The sequence below is a fragment of the Podarcis liolepis genome, assembly GCF_965112155.1.
Source record: "Podarcis liolepis genome assembly, chromosome: 2".
In the NCBI taxonomy this organism is placed as follows: domain Eukaryota; kingdom Metazoa; phylum Chordata; class Lepidosauria; order Squamata; family Lacertidae; genus Podarcis; species Podarcis liolepis.
Window position 1 is genome coordinate 105,599,703 of NC_139555.1, and position 18,140 is coordinate 105,617,842.

At 46.5% G+C, this 18,140-nt stretch overlaps 1 protein-coding gene across 3 annotated transcripts in view; it reads left to right on the plus strand.

Annotated features, from left to right (window-relative positions):
• The window catches only part of CAMK1 (calcium/calmodulin dependent protein kinase I), a 49,683-nt gene that overhangs the window by 22,817 nt on the left and 8,726 nt on the right, over nt 1-18,140 (plus strand). For all 3 annotated transcript variants that reach the window (XM_083493153.1, XM_083493152.1, XM_083493154.1), the window contains 4 exons: nt 2,022-2,153; nt 9,183-9,257; nt 9,438-9,576; nt 16,245-16,371. In XM_083493153.1, coding sequence (XP_083349279.1) covers nt 2,022-2,153; nt 9,183-9,257; nt 9,438-9,576; nt 16,245-16,371 — 473 coding nt within the window. The remainder of the gene's footprint in view (nt 1-2,021; nt 2,154-9,182; nt 9,258-9,437; nt 9,577-16,244; nt 16,372-18,140) is intronic.

An 18,140-nucleotide genomic window follows, 5' to 3' on the forward strand; every position in this document is an offset into this window, starting at 1 on the left:
AAGAACCGGCGATAAGCAGGGAGGGGAATATAGATAGTGCCCTTTGTTTGCCAACTTGTGTTCTTATTCTGAAGGTGGCACAGCCAAGGCCAGCCAAGAAACCAGTATGGTGTGTGTGTGTGTGTGCGCGCACACACACCACCACAGGGATACAGGTTTTAGAAGCTCTCTGCTCAGGTAGAAGGGGCCATTCCTCTTGTCTCCAGATCCTATATCACTCCTTACCAGGAATCCATGGCAATTCCTCCTATTATAGCCCAATCCTCACCCTCCTGCTGCCGCCCAGATTTCACTGAACTACGACTCCCAGGCAGCATGGACAGCGGCCAGGGTGCCAAGCTATGAATCCCTTTCCCTTTCTAATCCATCTGTAGATCCTGGAAGACTTGGCTAGATTTGCTTTTCCACGGATGCAACCTGCGTGGTTCTGCTTTTAAACTCACCCCCTCCCTTGCTGGAGCACAGTGTGCCCAGTCTCTGTCTTCTTCCTACCTGGCGCTTCCTCCCCAATTCTTTACCTAGCGCTTCCTCCCTTCCTCCTCTCACCCCTTTCTTCCTGGCACATTCTCTCCTGCCAGCCCGGTCCCATCTCTCACATGCTCTCCTATAAATAGCTGAAATTCTGCAGGTTGCTGTGGTGACAGCGGCTGGGTGAGAGATCCAGCTGGGTGTGATGGGGAGGGCCTGGTGCTCGGAGGATGTCAGGTCAGAAGATGACAGGGGCCTTGCCTGCACACCCCCACACCCCCTCTGTGTTTATGGGTTGGCTTCACCCCATAGCTTTCACTGTTTGGAGCTCCATCCATGCCGTATTCCTGTGCACGATGTTGAAGTTGCTTACAAGTTCCTTATTTTGCACGTGGCTTTAAAACACATCTTGGTCAGAAAACGTAAGGAACTAGATGCCCCTGTGTGGCAATCACACAGGGCCCCCGGATGTTTGACGGTCTATTGACCCTGTGCCACCACTGTAATTGCGTTCTTCGCTGCCACCAACCCGTTTTTCCTCACGGGGACACACGGAGTCCAGTCAGTTGGTAACATTAACAAAAAATCAAGTTTATTTTATAGGCATGAACAAGCTTATGGTTTCAGTTAATTTTTCTTGGCAGTTTCTTAATCTGAGTTCCTTAACTGTCCTATTCGTTCCTAACAACTTCAAACTGATTATCCCAACTAACTATCTATCTGACTCCACCTAACAATTCCTCTCACTCTCTCACTACACAACTCGACCAACCCACAGACTATTCCTCCCTCTTCCTTCAACTCCCAACTCTCAACTGACTTTCACACAACTCCCCCTCTAACCCTAACTCCTCCTATCAGCTTCCACTGGCCAATCACATCACACTCATTTTAACCCTTTCCTTATGACCCACCTAGGAGGTAAACGCCACACCCTGAATTCCGAAATAAGCTTGGGTCTGCTGCACCGTGATGGGGGGATGACTTCAAGATCCGCAGTCATTTCCCCCAGCCAAAACACTTGACTTTCTTATTTTTATTTATAAAATTTGTATCCGTTCTGGAGGCCCGTTCGCAACATGAAAAGAGCGCAACCCGCAGCGGCACGTCTGTGCATGCACAGGTTGTGATTTGCCGCTTCTGCGCATGTGCGTGACATCATTTTTGCGTTTCTGCGCATGCGCGAGTGGCTAAACCCGGAAGTAAGCCTTTCCAGTACTTCCGGGTTGCCGCAGGACATAATTTGAAAGAACGTAACATGAAGCGGATGTAACATGAGGTATAACTGTACCCTTCATCCGAAGATCTCAGCATAAACGTGTGCTGACCCCGGATGAAAACGATAAATAAGGAAGTGGGCATGTGTACCCTAATAATCACCTTTGGGCCACCCCTGTTGATAGACACCTGCACCCACTGGAGTGTGTCTTCTGTGAAATGGCCTTGAAACCCCCAGGCCCTCTGAACTAGGGGACCTACATACCTGGCTAAGAATGGGCTAGGCTGGCCTGCTCCTCCGTCTCATTTCCCTGCCCTCCCCTTCTGTTTTCCAGAGGTGCCTTCTCCGAGGTGGTCCTGGCCGAAGAGAGGTCGACTCAGAAGCTGGTAGCCATCAAGTGCATCGCAAAGAAGGTGTTGGAAGGGAAGGAGAGCAGCATCGAGAATGAGATAGCTGTGCTACACAAGTGAGTGGCGCTCTCTCTCGTCCCCCGCCCCTCCCTTTGAGAACAGCCACCGCTGGGTCAAACCAAAAGTCCTCCACTCTGTTCCAGCGACCGCGTCCAACAGTCCCTGGAAAGAGGAGCAAGGTGGAAACAGCCATCCCATCCCTGCTTACCCCCACATCCCCAGGGCACGCATGTGTGGCGTTGAGAACAAAGCAATGGCGCTTGCAATAAGCTACCTGAACCAGTGGGGTGGTCTGATAGACAGAAAGGCAACCTCTTCTTCCTTCTTCCTTCTTCCTTCTTCCTCCTTCTTGTTCTTTTAGTAGCTACATGTTGGTAGACTACATGACTCCCTCGCAGGCTCTGCTTCCTTCCTGCTCCTTCTCCAAGTGTCAGTACCAGTATGAGCTAGCAAGGGCTTATTAAATAGTGGGTGGACATAGCAGACGGCACAGAGATTTCTCCAAGTAGTCCTTTATAGGTACAGTGGTACCTCGGGTTACATACGCTTCAGGTTACATACGCTTCAGGTTACAGACTCTGCTAACCCAGAAATAGTGCTTCAGGTTAAGAACTTTGCTTCAGGATGAGAACAGAAATCGTGCTCCGGCGGTGCGGCGGCAGCAGGAGGCCCCATCAGCTAAAGTGGTGCTTCAGGTTGAGAACAGTTTCAGGTTAAGAACGGACCTCCGGAACGAATTAAGTACTTAACCCGAGGTACCACTGTAAGTTGGAACTGAACAGCTCAGACGGCCTGCTTTTATAGGCAGCCGGCTGTCAACATTGAAACAACAACAACCCAGGGTTTCCTGCCTAAATTAACTGACGTGGACCTGAGTGAAAACTATATACACAATACCCCTGGTGGCCAGGGTGAGAACTTCAATACATAACAGGGTTGGTGTTACTTTCTTGTCTGCAGCTCGGCCACGTGTAAAACCTATGCTTAGAATGGCTTTGTTCTGGATGTCATGCACAGCCATGCACATTTGCTTTGTTCTTGCAAAATGTATATACAGTGGTACCTGAGGCTTTGAACGTAATCCATTCTGGAAGACTGGAAGAGTTCTGAAATGTCTGAAAACTCAGTACGGAAGCCGCGTGGCATGTTCAACTTCCAAGGCTTGTTTGAAAACGGAAGCATTTCCTTCCAGCGTTTATGGCATTCGAAAAGCGAAACGTTCGTCAGCGGAGACATTCGAAAACCGAGCTACCGCTGTTTGTTCCGCAAAAGCAATGAATGTTGGTATTGGGCTTGGAATTCAGGATCCCAATTTTTTCCGTTAAAAAAAAGTAAGCAAGTTTCCAGCTGTTCTGGCTGCATAGGTAGGGTTGAAAAGGTATAATTGCTGCCTGCTGAAAATGAAGGAGCCCAGTGAAACTGTGAGCCAAGTTTGTTGGCAAAAAATAAGGTGAGTGCTCATCTGAATGTGACCTCAATGGGAGTAGTTAATGCTGCATGCCTTGGTTTGTGTGCGTTCAGCTGCAGAGAGGTCTGCGCATGAGTGCGCCCTATGTGCAGGGAATCTCTCCCCTCATACATCTGGCCTGCCAGCCTGATCACGTGTCAACAGCTCTTTGCATCATCTCCATGGGCGCATAATTTCCTACAACTGATATCTGGGCCTGGGATATCAGCCTTTCTGAAAATAGTGCTGGTTGGCAATGCACAGTGTCTCCTTGTGCCCGGAGCATGCCACGTTCTCGTTCCTGTGACTCTCTCATGTTCAGCGAGGGCAACTAATCTATGACCTCTGTCACGAGGACAAGAGAGGGGAATTCTGGAGAAGTGGCTGCCACATCTGGAGTCTCCATTAGAGAGTTGGAACCTGCGCTTCCCATCCTCTAAGTACAGGGGTGGAGAACAGACTACAGTGGTACCTCTGGTTAAGAACTTAATTTGTTCTGGAGGTCCCTTAAACAAACTACTGCTCTCAGCCTCAGGCCACTGCCACACACACACACACACACACACACACACACACAATAACAATACAGTGGTACCTCAGGTTAAGTACTTAATTCGTTCCGGAGGTCCGTTCTTCACCTGAAACTGTTCTTAACCTGAAGCACCACTTTAGCTAATGGGGCCTCCTATTGCTGCTGCGCCGCCGGAGCATGATTTCTGTTCTCATCCTGAAGCAAAGTTCTTAACCTGAGGTACTATTTCTGGGTTAGCGGAGTCTGTAACCTGAAGTGTATGTAACCCGAGGTACCACTGTACTATTTCTGGGTTAGCGGAGTCTGTAACCTGAAGCATATGTAACCCAAGGTACCACTGTACTATTTCTGGGTTAGCGGAGTCTGTAACCTGAAGCGTATGTAACCCAAGGTACCACTGTACTATTTCTGGGTTAGCGGAGTCTGTAACCTGAAGTGTATGTAACCCGAGGTACCACTGTACCCTCCACACGTGGCTGAACTCCAACGCCCATCACCCTTGACCATTTGCCATGCTGGCTGGAGTTGATGGGCATATAATGCAGGGCACGATGCTCATGAGACCCCCCAGCTATCTGCCATTCTATTATTATATTATACATATACATGAGCACATACAAATTATATGCAAATTTGTGCGTTAGCAACAACCCTGGGCCACAGGGTTTCTGGGTCCAAAGCTGTGAGTTCTGGGGTGTAAGGTCCAACAAAAGAAAGGCTGGTTCTCCCAACCAGTCGAGCATCAATGACCATCATGTGGACCATTGAAACTGGGAAGTGGGACGCTCACTCAAAGGAAGTATTTTCCAGGAACTAGTGAGTGATTTCTCACTGGGACAAGAGGCGGACAGGTGTGGAGGATTCCCTGGTCCTGAATGGGGTAACTGTGCCCCTGAAGGACCAGGTGCACAGCCTGGGAGTCATTTTGGACTCACAGCTGTCCATGGAGGCACAGGTTAAATCCGTGTCCAGGGCAGCTGTGTACCAGCTCCATCTGGTACGTAGGCTGAGACCCTATCTGCCCGCGGACTGCCTCGCCAGAGTGGTGCATGCTCTTGTTATCTCCCGCTTGGACTACTGCAATGCGCTCTATGTGGGGCTACCTTTGAAGGTGACCCGGAAACTACAACTAATCCAGAATGCAGCAGCCAGACTGGTGACTGGGAGCGGCCACCGAGACCATATAACACCGGTCTTGAAAGACCTACATTGGCTCCCAGTACGTTTTCGAGCACAATTCAAAGTGTTGGTGCTGACCTTTAAAGCCCTAAACGGCCTCGGTCCAGTATACCTGAAGGAGCGTCTCCACCCCCATCGTTCTACTTGGACACTGAGGTCCAGCACCGAGGGCCTTCTGGCGGTTCCTTCACTGCGAGAAGCCAAGTTACAGGGAACCAGGCAGAGGGCCTTCTCGGTAGTGGCGCCCTCCCTGTGGAACACCGTCCCACCAGATGTCAAAGAGAACAACAACTACCAGGCTTTAGAAGACATCTGAAGGCAGCCCTGTTTAGGGAAGCTTTTAATGTTTGATGTATCACAGTATTTTAATATTCTTTTGGAAGCCGCCCAGAGTGGCTGGGGAAACCCAGCCAGATGGGTGGGGTATAAATAATAAATTTATATTATTATCAAGGAACCTGTTTCAATAGTGACTCTTCTGCTTAAGGCGGAAGGGTAGGGAAGAGGTGAGGTTAAAGGAAAGAGCTTCTGTGCACATAAAAGGTGATGGTCTGTCTCCTACTAATAAAAATCAGCTCTAGAATATGATCTGGGTGTTAAGGTTGCTTCCAGAGTTAGCCTGGAATTGCTACCCTTTGTTCATTCACTTTTTACAGAGAATCCAGATGACATCATTCCCCAATTATTGCAGTCCCATGGCTTTCTTTCTTTCTTTTTTTCAGAGTTGTTTTGTTTTTAAATACTAGCGCAAATATAGTGTATATATAGAGCAAAAGCCCCAGCAACAGCCTGTCCAGTGCTGTTGAGCCTTTTTGGGGTGACTTTAATTTAAAGCTTTCTGCTGATCACTTCTGCTACTACGTTCGCTACTTCCTCTTGAGCACGGCAGTGGGATCACTGATGACTTTCCCTTGTCCTTTAAAGGTAAAGGGACCCTTGACCATTAGGTTCAGTCGTGGCCGACTCTGGGGTTGCAGCACTCATCTCGCTTTATTGGCCGAGGGAGCCGGCGTACAGCTTCTGGGTCATGTGGCAAACCAGAGCAGCGCACAGAAACGCCATTTACCTTCCCGCCAGAGTGGTGCCTATTTATCTACTTGCACTTTGGCGTGCTTTCGAACTGCTAGGTGGGCAGGAGCAGGGACCGAGCAACAGGAGCTCACCCCGTCGCGGGGATTTGAACCGCCGACCTTCTGATCGGCAAGTCCTAGGCTCTGTGGTTTAACCCACAGTGCCACCCGCGTCCCTTTCCTTTAATTGCTGCCTTAATGTTGGCTTCTGCCCCTGTGTCTGTGATGTTGGGAGGCTTCGATTACTGGTTTCCTTTCATTATTTCCCCCTGGGTGGGATTCATCCAAGCTGTTGTTTGCAAGGAAAGAGGTCTGCTTGCACAACAGGAATCCCTGCCCCTCCCCCCCCTTTGTGCCCCCCCAAAGCTGCTTTGCGGGGAGAACCCCTGAGTAGGTTTAGGGATTAAAGGGAAGTTTGGAAGGGAAGGAATTCTTATTACACTAATGGACCTTGTTCTATGCATGTAAACCCCACTTACCGCTATGTTGAATTCCACCTCCTCTTTCTTTTATACCAAATTGCTATACATTATTATTTCAGCGGTGAAGGAGGACGTGGCTCTCCTTTGTCACCAAAAACAATGGCTGCACATTTAAATGTGTAGCTCACCCACAGTCCCCTATGAATTTTCATCAGTCTCCCCTCCTATAGGTTCTTCTTGACTACTAACAGTGACATCACAAGTGAGTGACACAGATCGGTACCTTTACAAAATTATTTGTTTTTTAAATCTTTTGAAGCCAAACCACTCATTTTAAGCCCTCTTCAAAACAAAGCTCCACCTAATGCCTGCAAACTGGTCTGCGTGGCAACACCATGCATTTCTTAAAAAATATAACACTTCTTTCTTTCTTTCTTTCTTTCTTTCTTTCTTTCTTTCTTTCTTTCTTTCTTTCTTTCTTTCTTTCTTTCATATATATTTAAATAGCTGTTTCTGGCTTGTGTGCTCATTCTTCCCAGTATGTAATATATATATATATACAGTGGTACCTTCAGGTTACAGACGCTTCAGGTTACAGACTTCGCTAACCCAGAAATAGTACCTCGGGTTAAGAACTTTGCTTCAGGATGAGAACAGAAATTGTGCTCTGGTGGCGCAGCAGCAGCAGGAGGCCCCATTAGCTAAAGTGGTGCTTCAGGTTAAGAACAGTTTCAGGTTAAGAACGGACCTCCGGAACGAATTTAGTACTTAACCTGAGGTACCACTGTATATAGCATTTATTTGACCCTTCCCATATGTTTCTTCAGTCAAGTACTTCACATACATTAGCTCGGGAATCCTTACAACAACCCTGCAATGTAGATTTTGCTATTATTCCCTTATTGTAGATGTGTGTGTGTGTGTGTGTGTGTGTGGCAGTGGCCTGAGGCTGAGAGCAGTAGTTTGCTTAAGGGCACCTGCTGGGTTCACAGCGGAGGCAAGATTTGATTCTGGGGACTGTTTGTTGCATAGCTCTGTCGCACAGCAACCAGCTTATCACAGGGACATTATCTCTCTGTTTTTCTCTCTCTTTTAAAGTAGCTTGTCAGCCTGTTCCTCTCAGGCAGCATGAGGAAACCTCTGTTTGGCCTCCCAGTATTGTTGGACTACAACTCCTATCATCCCTGACCATTGGCTGTGCTCTCTGGGACTGGTGGAAGTTGGAGTCCAGCAACATACGGAGGGCCAAAAGTGTCCCATCCAAGTTGTACAGTGGAAACCCTCGGGAGAAAGGGTGTTGCACAGCCGGTGCTGGTTGTGGCCAAAGCTAGGAATAAAATGGATGGGAGTTGCCACCTGGACACCCACCCCCTTGGTTTTGAAACGAAGGTACAGGCAACTCTCCACTTGCCTATGATTTATTTGTGTGCGACCACGTACACCGCCACAGAATAAATAAATAATCCTTCTCAAACTTGGAAGTGGTGGGACAGAGCTGGAGAGTTCTTTTTTTTTTTAATAAAGTTTTTATTGGTTTTTCACAATTTATATAAACACAAACAATACACAATACAAACAAAAAAAACAACACATAAACAAACATGTATAATTTCAAATCCTTTTTTTCCCCCCAAATCCTTTTTTCTTAAAACTTACTTCACTGACTTCCCCGTACCTCCCCTTTCTGCATCCCGATTTCCAAATTTGTTTCAGCAAATCCTCCACTTAATCTTTTACAACTGTAGTCCCCCTTTTTCTATAACCTCAACATTTTAGCGAGAGCTGGAGAGTTCTTGTGGCTCGCGAGGAGACCCTCCCTAGAGTCTGAAGAGGATGTCTGTGAGCCAAAGGCCAGAAATAAATGTTAAAAATGCTTTTTAAAAAACCACACACACACACACACTCTTATGGGTTCCAAAATGGCGCAGGGAACTCTTGCTGCTACCTCGCTACCCCGCTCAACAGCTGCTGGGCAGGAAGCTGTATTGCAATGGGCTCGGATGTGCTGTTCCTTTCCCCTTTCTGGCGATCTGGAGCCAAAGGGACTGAATAAAAGAAAAAGAGCTTGTAAAAACAGGTGTTTAGAGCAGGCACAGGCAAACTCATCCCTCCAGGAGTTTTGGCACTACAATTCCCATCATCCCTGACCACTGGTCCTGTTAGCTAGGGATGATGGGAGTTGTAGTCCCAAAACATCTGGAGGGGCGAGTTTGCCTGTGCCTGGTTTAGAGGGTGCTCCCCACATGCTCATATCGCTTATGGGCGGGGCGGGGCAGGGCGAAGAGTAACCCATGCATAAGTTGCCTCTGCCATGGGGTCTGTGAAAATAGCCTTGCCCGACAGAGAAGCTGGGAAGCAAGCCTTTCGGGCTAAACAAGGCAGAGTGATGATAATCCACGGACCTCTTGCTGAAGGAGCTTCTCTTTCTCTTTCAGGATCAAGCACCCCAATATTGTGGCTCTGGACGACATCTATGAGAGCGGAGGACATCTCTACCTCATCATGCAGCTGTGAGTCGAAGGCTGGGAATTAGAGGAGTCCCAGCTATGGGTGAGGGAAGGGAGGAGTCTCTTGGCACAGCCTGGCAGCATTGGTGGAGCTTGTGGGCAGAGCACACCCTGACCACCCTCTTCCTGAAGGGGTCTCTTTAGGAAAGCAGGCCTCACCTGTGTTTTGCCTCCCCAATGTAGGGTCTCAGGCGGGGAGCTCTTTGACAGGATTGTGGAGAAGGGGTTTTACACAGAGCGAGATGCCAGCCAGCTCATCCGGCAGATCCTTGATGCTGTCAAATACCTGCATGACATGGGCATCGTACACCGCGACCTTAAGGTAGGGGCATGTACCTGTGTGGGGATTTCTCTCGTAGCCGCCTCGGGGTTAAGATGTGCATTTGCACAACTGTTTGCTGAAGGCCGGACTAGGCAATTCATCCTATTAGCAGTTGCTTGGGTGGCCTTTCCAAAATAAAAATAGCTGGCAATTTCCCTCTGCTGCAGTCCTTGGACTAGGACCTTGCTATGGCATAGTTTGGGGGGCTTTAATCCTTTGTCTCTTGCTGCTGCTCCAATTTGGATTTGGGGCTCCATGCCCCCCTCTCCACGAGTTGGAAGGAAAGCTTCTGTTTGCCTCCTCCCATCCCATGCCCAGTCTGGACTGGGACCACAGCAGGGGCCAAAGGCCCCCTTATCCCCTGCCAAAGCCTCAGTCCAAATAGGGGGCACCCCATACCTGCTATTCATTTGCTAGTTGGGGTGAATAGCATCTTGACTAGTCTGGTCCCTAATCTGCTGTAGGACGTGGGTGGCGCTGTGGGTTAAACCACAGAGCCTAGGGCTTGCCGATCAGAAGGTCGGTGGTTCGAATCCCCGTGACGGGGTGAGCTCCTGTTGCTCATTCCCAGCTCCTGCCAACCTAGCAGTTCAAAAGCACATCAAAGTGCAAGTAGATAAATAGGTACCTCTCCGGTGGGAAGGTAAACGGCATTTCCGTGCGCTGCTCTGGTTCACCAGAAGTGGCTTAGTCATGCTGGCCACATGACCCAGAAGCTGTATGCCGGCTCCCTCGGCCAGTAAAGCGAGATGAGTGCCGCAACCCCAGAGTCGTCCACGACTGGACCTAATGGTCAGGGGTTCCTTTACCTTTACCTTAAACTAGAAATACAGCTTTTGTATTTACCAGTCAAGTATTAAGAGCTTACTTCCTCCATTGTCTTGTGGTTTAAGACCTAAACAACATGTGACACCAGTAGTTTTTGATTAGATCTCTTTCCTGTCCCTTGAAAGCAGCATTGGAGGCGGGGGGGACAGGGACTGAATTGGGGCTGCAATGAAGAGGAGGGAGATTATAGCCTTCTTCCCTGCCTCCATTCATTGATGCAAATCATTCCTTCTCCCCACAAAGTTCTCATTGCTGTGGAGGGGCAAGTGGACGTTCATTTATTGTGCCTGTCTGCCTTTCACCCTGTGAGCCTCTTCTTATTCTGCAGATTTTGGGGCGGTAATACATGATCTTGCTTTCAATACTGTTATTACCTGCCTGTGAACGTTTTGGGGCAGACATAACACTTCATTTCCTGTCGGCGTGTGTCCCGTAACGTCCTGCTGATATCCTGTAACTTCTTATGCCACAAATTTCCTGGGCTTTATTCTTTCCCTCTTTTCTTGCACTATAGCACAGGATTGCTCCTCCAGATGGCAATAGCCTGGTAACGCCAGGGAAGCGTTGCCTAACAATTTACAAAGCAGGATGATGTGTGGATGGTCCGGTATAAATCCACTGTAAAGTGCACTGTTATTTTGTCAGTGACATATTTCAGAATACAACACCCCACAACACACACACACACACACACACACACAGTCTGGGCCCTGTGTTCAAGAGCAACTTCAGGAAGCTATGTGGAAAGAGTGATTTTTGTACCAGAGAACTGGTGTAGGAAGGTGGGGTTAAACTCCCAATCTCTGCTGAGAAAAACATTAGGAGAGTCCACTACTCTCACAACATGTTGATTTTGTCCCTTAGAGAAGTTCTGATTCTGGGATAACTGGTCCCGTGGTCGTGGTGGAAATGGTTCTGTGCCCTCAAAGTTGAGGACAGGATACAAGTTGATAATCAACATGCAGAGACAATGGAGAGCCGTTCAAGTAGTCAAAAATAGCATAGGGAAAACCCCAAAGGAAATAGAAAGACTTACATAAAAAAGGGAATTATTCTTTAGGCCAATTCTGAATGCCTCAGATTGAAGGTGGGTGAATTAAGAGTGTGCCATATTAAAAAGAGAACAGGACACAGTGGGAATATTAGAAACAATTGGATACTTATAACCCATGGATGTTAAATCTGTAGAAAGAATACTATGGGAAGGGAGTGCACGGTGTGGTGGTTTTCCAAGTCAAAGGAGGACCTTCTTGGGAACAGTGACCACAACACCATCAAATTCAATATATGTATATCGGTGGGAAATTGCCTAGAAAATGCAACACAGGCACATTTAATTTTGGGCCTGGGCATCTATAGCAGCCCAATGATTTAGGCTGGCACTGTTTTGAACAAAACTCTGCCAATAGTTGATTGCTCTTTTGCATGTGTTTTGATTTCCCTGTGAGCTTGGCAACTGTGCGCTTACATATGCACATAACATGCTGCTGTTCGCCTAATTTTATTTTATGGAATGGACGGCACAGTTTCGCTTCATGTTTTCTTCCAGAAGTCGGGTCACAAACACGGTTCGTGGCTCAATTGAGGAAGTCTCCTTCCTGACCTTTCTTGGCTTTTGGCCTTTTGAGGCTGAATGCCTTTACCACCATATGTTGTTGCTAGCTCCAGCTATGAAAAATACAAATCGGGATGTTGTTGCCGCTAGCGAGCGGGGAGGAGAGAATGGCTCTTTTCACCTCGGCTGGCTCAGGACAAAGAGAGAACAATTCTTCCCAGTATAGCACTCCTTGGATCATTCAGCAAAAGAGGGAAGAGCAACAAGTTTGGTGGCTGTTCATCTCTGTCCTCCAGCACCTTGCTGTAGTCTGTCCTACACTCCGCCTAATGGTAGGGCAGGCCCTGTGGAGAATTCTAGGGTGCGTGCTCAGTTCTTGCAGTCTCCCTGTCTGGGCCACATTGAAGCCCCAAATGAACTAAGAGTGCACCCTAGAACACCATCTGTACTGCCCAATGGCTGCATGGTGTCACAAGGGAAGGCTGGCTGTGCCCAACAAGCCAACTTTCATGGAAGCTGCTTTGCCATTACTGATCTCATTTAGTAACCTCTCTTAGTCCTCTGCCAGTCTGTGCATCAGATTTTGACCAATTGCCTTATTGCAAACTGTCCAGTTTTGCACGTTTCTGTGTCTTGGGAAAATGGATGGGCTGCTTTTTTCCTGTAGTAAGACGGAGCTGTTCCGCCTGGCCTTTGGTTTGGAATCAGTCTGACCCTTATGTTTCCCTCCCCTTATGGTTTTGATTTATGAGCTACTTTTAAAATGAGGCTGCATTTTAAATGGCATTTTAACCTGTATTTCAAATAGTGTTTTTTTTCCTATTATGTTTTTACTGTAATTTTACTGGTGTTGGCCGCCCTGAGCCCGGCTCTGGCCAGGGAGGGTGGGGTATTATTATTATTATTATTATTATTATTATTATTATTTGCATGCCATTGATGATAGAACTTGGAAAGCTTGCACACTGCTTTGTCACATTTGGTTGGCCTCTACAGTGGTGCCTCGCAAGACGAAAAGAATCCGTTCTGTGATTCTCTTCGTCTAGCGGTTTTTTCGTCTTGCGAAGCAAGCCCATTGACGGATTAGTGGTATTAGCGGCTTTTAGCGGCTTATCGGATCAGCTGATAAGCGGCTTAGAAAAAGGGGGGAGGGGGGAAAACCCGCAGGAACTCGCAAGACATTTTCGTCTTGCGAAGCAAGCCCATAGGAGATTCGTTTTGCGAAACACCTCCAAAACGGAAAACTCTTTCATCTAGCGAGTTTTCCGTCTTGCGAGGCATTCGTCTTGCGGGGCACCACTGTACTGCCTTAGTACGGATCTACTGAGAACCATTTTTTCCCCTGTTGGGTGATGAATTCCATGCATCTGTGTTCTTTTGGCCATGGCTGCAACCACAGCCTCACATGTCTCTAAGTGACCATTTGCTTATCCCATTGCTTGCCCACTTGGATTAGCGCATGGGTTTTGGAACTGAAACTTAGATGTCTCGTAAGAGCTTAAGAAGAACCTGCTGCCTCAGGCCAATGGTCCATCTTTGTCCACCATCTTGTCTTCACCATGGCCAACCAGATATCTGTGGCAAACCCATAAGCCAGACTAACAAAGGCACGGTTTCTTTCTGCAGTTTCCAACAACAACAATAATAATGATAATAATTTTTTATTTATATCCCGCCCTCCCCAGCCGAAGCCGGGCTCAGGGCGGCTAACAACAATAAAATAATACAACATTCTAAAATCATTTCATTATAAAATTAATTCAAATCAAATTGATGGCAGCATTGGGCTCGTGTTCTATGAGGATTACAGAAAGAGAGAGGGGGTCAGACTGTGCCCTGGCCAAAGGCCTGGTGGAACAGCTCTGTCTTGCAGGCCCTGCGGAAAGATGTCAAGTCCCGCAGGGCCCTAGTCTCTTGTGGCAGAGTGTTCCACCAGATCGGAGCCACAGCCGAAAAAGCCCTGGCTCTGGCTGAGGCCAGCCTAACCTCCCTGTGGCCTGGGACCTCCAAGATGTTTTTGTTTGAAGACCGTAAGGTCCTCCGTGGGACATACCAGGAGAGGCGGTCCCATAGGTACGAGGGTCCTAGACCGTATAGGGCTTTAAAGGTTAAAACCAGCACCTTAAACCTGATCCTGTACTTCTGTGCAACGCCAGTATGGTGTAGTGGTTAAGAGCGGTAGTCTCGTTATCTGGGGAACCGGGTTCGCTTCCCCGCTCCTCCACATGCAGCTGCTGGGTGACCTTGGGCTAGTCACACTTCTCTGAAGTCTCTCAGCCCCACTCACCTCACAGAGTGTTTGTTGTGGGGGAGGAAGGGAAAGGAGAATGTTAGCCGCTTTGAGACTCCTTAAAAGGGAGTGAAAGGTGGGATATCAAATCCAAACTCCTCCTCCTCCTCCTCCTCCTCCTCCTCCTCTTCTTCTTCTTCTTCTTGGTTTGGGCTTCCATTTCAGCATCTATGCATCATGAACTCTGTTCTAGGCCAATCGAGATTTTGGGGGAAACTATCCCCAAACCTGATGTCCTGGACAAATCAATACAACCACTTTAGCAGCCCCTGAGTTCTAATGAAGTACAGAAGGTGTACTAACTTAAAAACCCAACGATAGCACAGAGCTCAGATTACTGTTTTCCTCAGGGCAAGGCTGGCTTTCCTATGTAGCAGTTGCTTTGAACGGGAGATTACAAAACGGATGACGTTTTTTGGCTTTCAAACCCTATCCCTGTACAGCACTTAAATATCAATGGCTGGCACAACTACAAGGATGTAACCACAAAGGATTAGATAAGAATTAGCTCACAGAACCAAAACAGGCTGAGATTTTTTCAACCTGCAAAACAGGTCCGAATGCCCAAAGGAAACAGATAAGGATGGTATTTATAATAAGGGTGGTATTCTGCTAAAAGACAAATTTTCTCAGATGGCAACTTGGCACCGTTTCACACTCAAATGTGAGCCTATGAAGTGGCTTCTCATATGCTGCTCTGTACTAAATAAAGAATAATAAATAATATATTTTTTTTTATTTATACCCCGCCCTCCTCAGCCAGAACTGGGCTCAGGGCAGCTAACAACAATAAAATTACAATAAAACGTAATAGAAAAAGGAAAAAAGGGTTAATTAAAATACGGGATAAAATACGGGTTAAAATACAATTTAAAATGCAGCCTCATTTTGGGTCAGAGCACTTAGTCTGGAATTATTTTACATACCGTAACTTGATAGCCTGGACTGTTCCAGCTCTCTCTTGTAGAAACCATGTTTTCTTAGCTGCTTCTTTTTGAGTGATAAAAGCTTTCAGGCAATAAGGTAGAAACATCTAGCTTTGGCATTTAGATGTTTTTGTTGCTTGGCCTAACCTGTGAGGTTTCCCCTCCTTCTTCGCTTTACATCATAATTGCTAATTCCACTTTGAGCAGTAAGATTTCAAGAATCTCAAGTCTCGAGGTTGTAGCGATTGGCAGGCATTTAACATTACACACTTACAATTTAACTATTGCAGCTTGACCTCTTCCTCTTCCCTCAGGGAACTTTAGTTCTGTGAGGGGCTAATGAGCTCCAGCAGAAAAAGAATTGGTATCTCAAATAATGTATTGTATAATCCCCCCCAAAAAAATCTTATGTTTACCTTATTGCGATAAGTCTAAATTTAATCAGCTTTTAGAAGTAAGTTTAACAGATCAATCCATGCATTTCTTATGCACATTTGATTTACTTATGTCCATAGAATAGAACTGTAGAGTTGGAAGGGACACCAAGGGTCATCTAGTCCAACCCCCTGCAATACAGGAATCTCAACTAAAGCATCCATGACCATCCAACCACTGCTTAAAAACCTCCAGTGGAGGACAGTTCCGTGTTCTTTTCTGGACCAAGCTTGTCTTGGTTATTTGGTTTTGTGTGGGGTTCTTTCTTAAGATTCTTAGAATGGTCTTTTCTCCCTACTGCCTGCATAATTTCTTTCTGCATTCCACCATGCTACCTGAACTGTCCCAACTGGCCGTTATAAGAACTGCACTTTAATAACTAGTGCCTGAGTTTTGTTGTTTTCCTCTACCCTCCTCACCCCTTTCCCCTTTTGTGTCGTGTCTTTTAGACTGTAAGCATAGAGGGCAGGAACTGTCTTGTTTTTTTACTGTTCTGTAAGCCACACTAGGACCCTTTTTGTGAGGGGGCTGAAGTATGGGATTAAAAAAAAATGCTTTAAATAAATTGTTACTTGGAGCTCTAGTCTGACAGTATTTATCTCCCTCTTTCCTCCCTGCTCTCCGCCCTTGTCAGCCCGAAAACCTGCTCTATTACAGTCTGGATGAAGATTCCAAGATCATGATTAGCGACTTTGGGCTGTCGAAGATAGAAGGATCAGGAAGTGTCATGTCTACGGCATGTGGGACACCAGGTTATGTGGGTGAGCTGCAGAGGTTTCTTATTCCGCCCCCTGCCCCCCAGTTGAGAAGAGTGGATCTGGCTGACAAAGACAATCACTGCATGCCATGAGGGGGGTTTTATGAGGAGCTGGGGCTACCGTTTGCCTCCAGCTTTCCAGACAGGAGGGACGTATTAAGTGCCTTTCTAAATATGGATAGCACTTCAGTGTAGGAAAGAGCATGTATATCCAGTGTACAGTGGTACCTCAGGTTACATACGCTTCAGGTTACATACGCTTCAGGTTACAGACTCCGCTAACCCAGAAATAGTGCTTCAGGTTAAGAACTTTGCTTCAGGATGAGAACAGAAATCGGGCTCCGGCGGCGCGGCAGCAGCAGGAGGCCCCATTAACTAAAGTGGTGCTTCAGGTTAAGAACAGTTTCAGGTTAAGTACGGACCTCCAGAACAAATTAAGTACTTAACCTGAGGTACCACTGTACATTGTAAGAGGGGCACCATTCATGTGTTTCGCCATGTGAAATTATGATTGGCCACAAGCTCCCAACATGTGCTCAATGTACGTATTTTTAAATGTATTTTGGGTCTTTTGTTGGAAGCCACCCAGATGGGTGGGGTATAAATAAATTATTATTATTATTATTATTATTATTATTATTATTATTATTATTATTATCATCATCATCATCATCATCATCATCATTATCATTATCATTATCATTATCATTATTAATGATCTACTGTACAGTATGGACTGCTTACGTTAATGTACAGTAAATGTTTAAATTACTATTGCTGGAGTGTTTTCATATGTCAGAGGGAGATATTTCTATCTTTCCCCTCTCCTCTTATAGTTGCAAATTCAGATTAGATAGATAGATAGATAGATGTTTAAAATAAATGCATGAGGATTTCATGCTTTGTTTCCGGCACAGGGGTACTAAAACTGAAATATCTAAAACAGTCCTTTCGCTGGGACTTGACAGGACAGGGGATTCCCTTTCATAGGCAGAATGGCAGCCTGGGGTGGGATGAAATAAGTTGCATTCAACTTGGCGGAGCTGAAACATGCTAGACCCGCCACTGGCCCTACCATCTTTTGTTGAGGGAGTGGCTGTCAATGAGTGACATTTGCAGTGCTGTTTTTCTGGGGTGGGCCGCAGGGGTACGCATACCCCTAAACATTTTGTGAATCTTTGTACTTTTGTCCATTTACTGTATTTATTTTCCCCAATTTGAACTATAAAATGGTGATTTTCTTGAGTTAAAATGAGAGTACCCCTAAACATTTTTTTTAAAGAAAAAAATACTGGACATTTGTATCCATTAAGCATTATAGAGTCATTGTGCCATGTTTCTTGTAGCAGAATAATATCAAATTGCTCAAAAATAGATGTTTATTATTCTGCTTTGGACGCCAACCTTCTTTCTTCCATGGCATCAGTTTTAGCCCCAGTTCCTTTCAGGCTCTGTGCTTGTCATTTCCACTTTGTCCAGGTACCCAATTTCGTCTAAAAAAATGCTTCCATTCCTATTATCAGTGGGAACCCATTCGACGGTGTTAGTATATTTTTTTGATTCTCGGGGGAGGACCACCTATTTCATTTGGAACTAATTTCTGATAGCTCAGCCAGGAATTCATAGTCATCCCATCAGGATTGTTCCTCACCATATCATATCCCAAGGGTTGAGTTTGCAGCTCTTCATCTATATACTTAAAACTTCCTCTGGTAGCCCTCTTTTTAGCTATACATTTTGGAGAAACCAGCTTGTGGGCGGAAGGCTTGATTG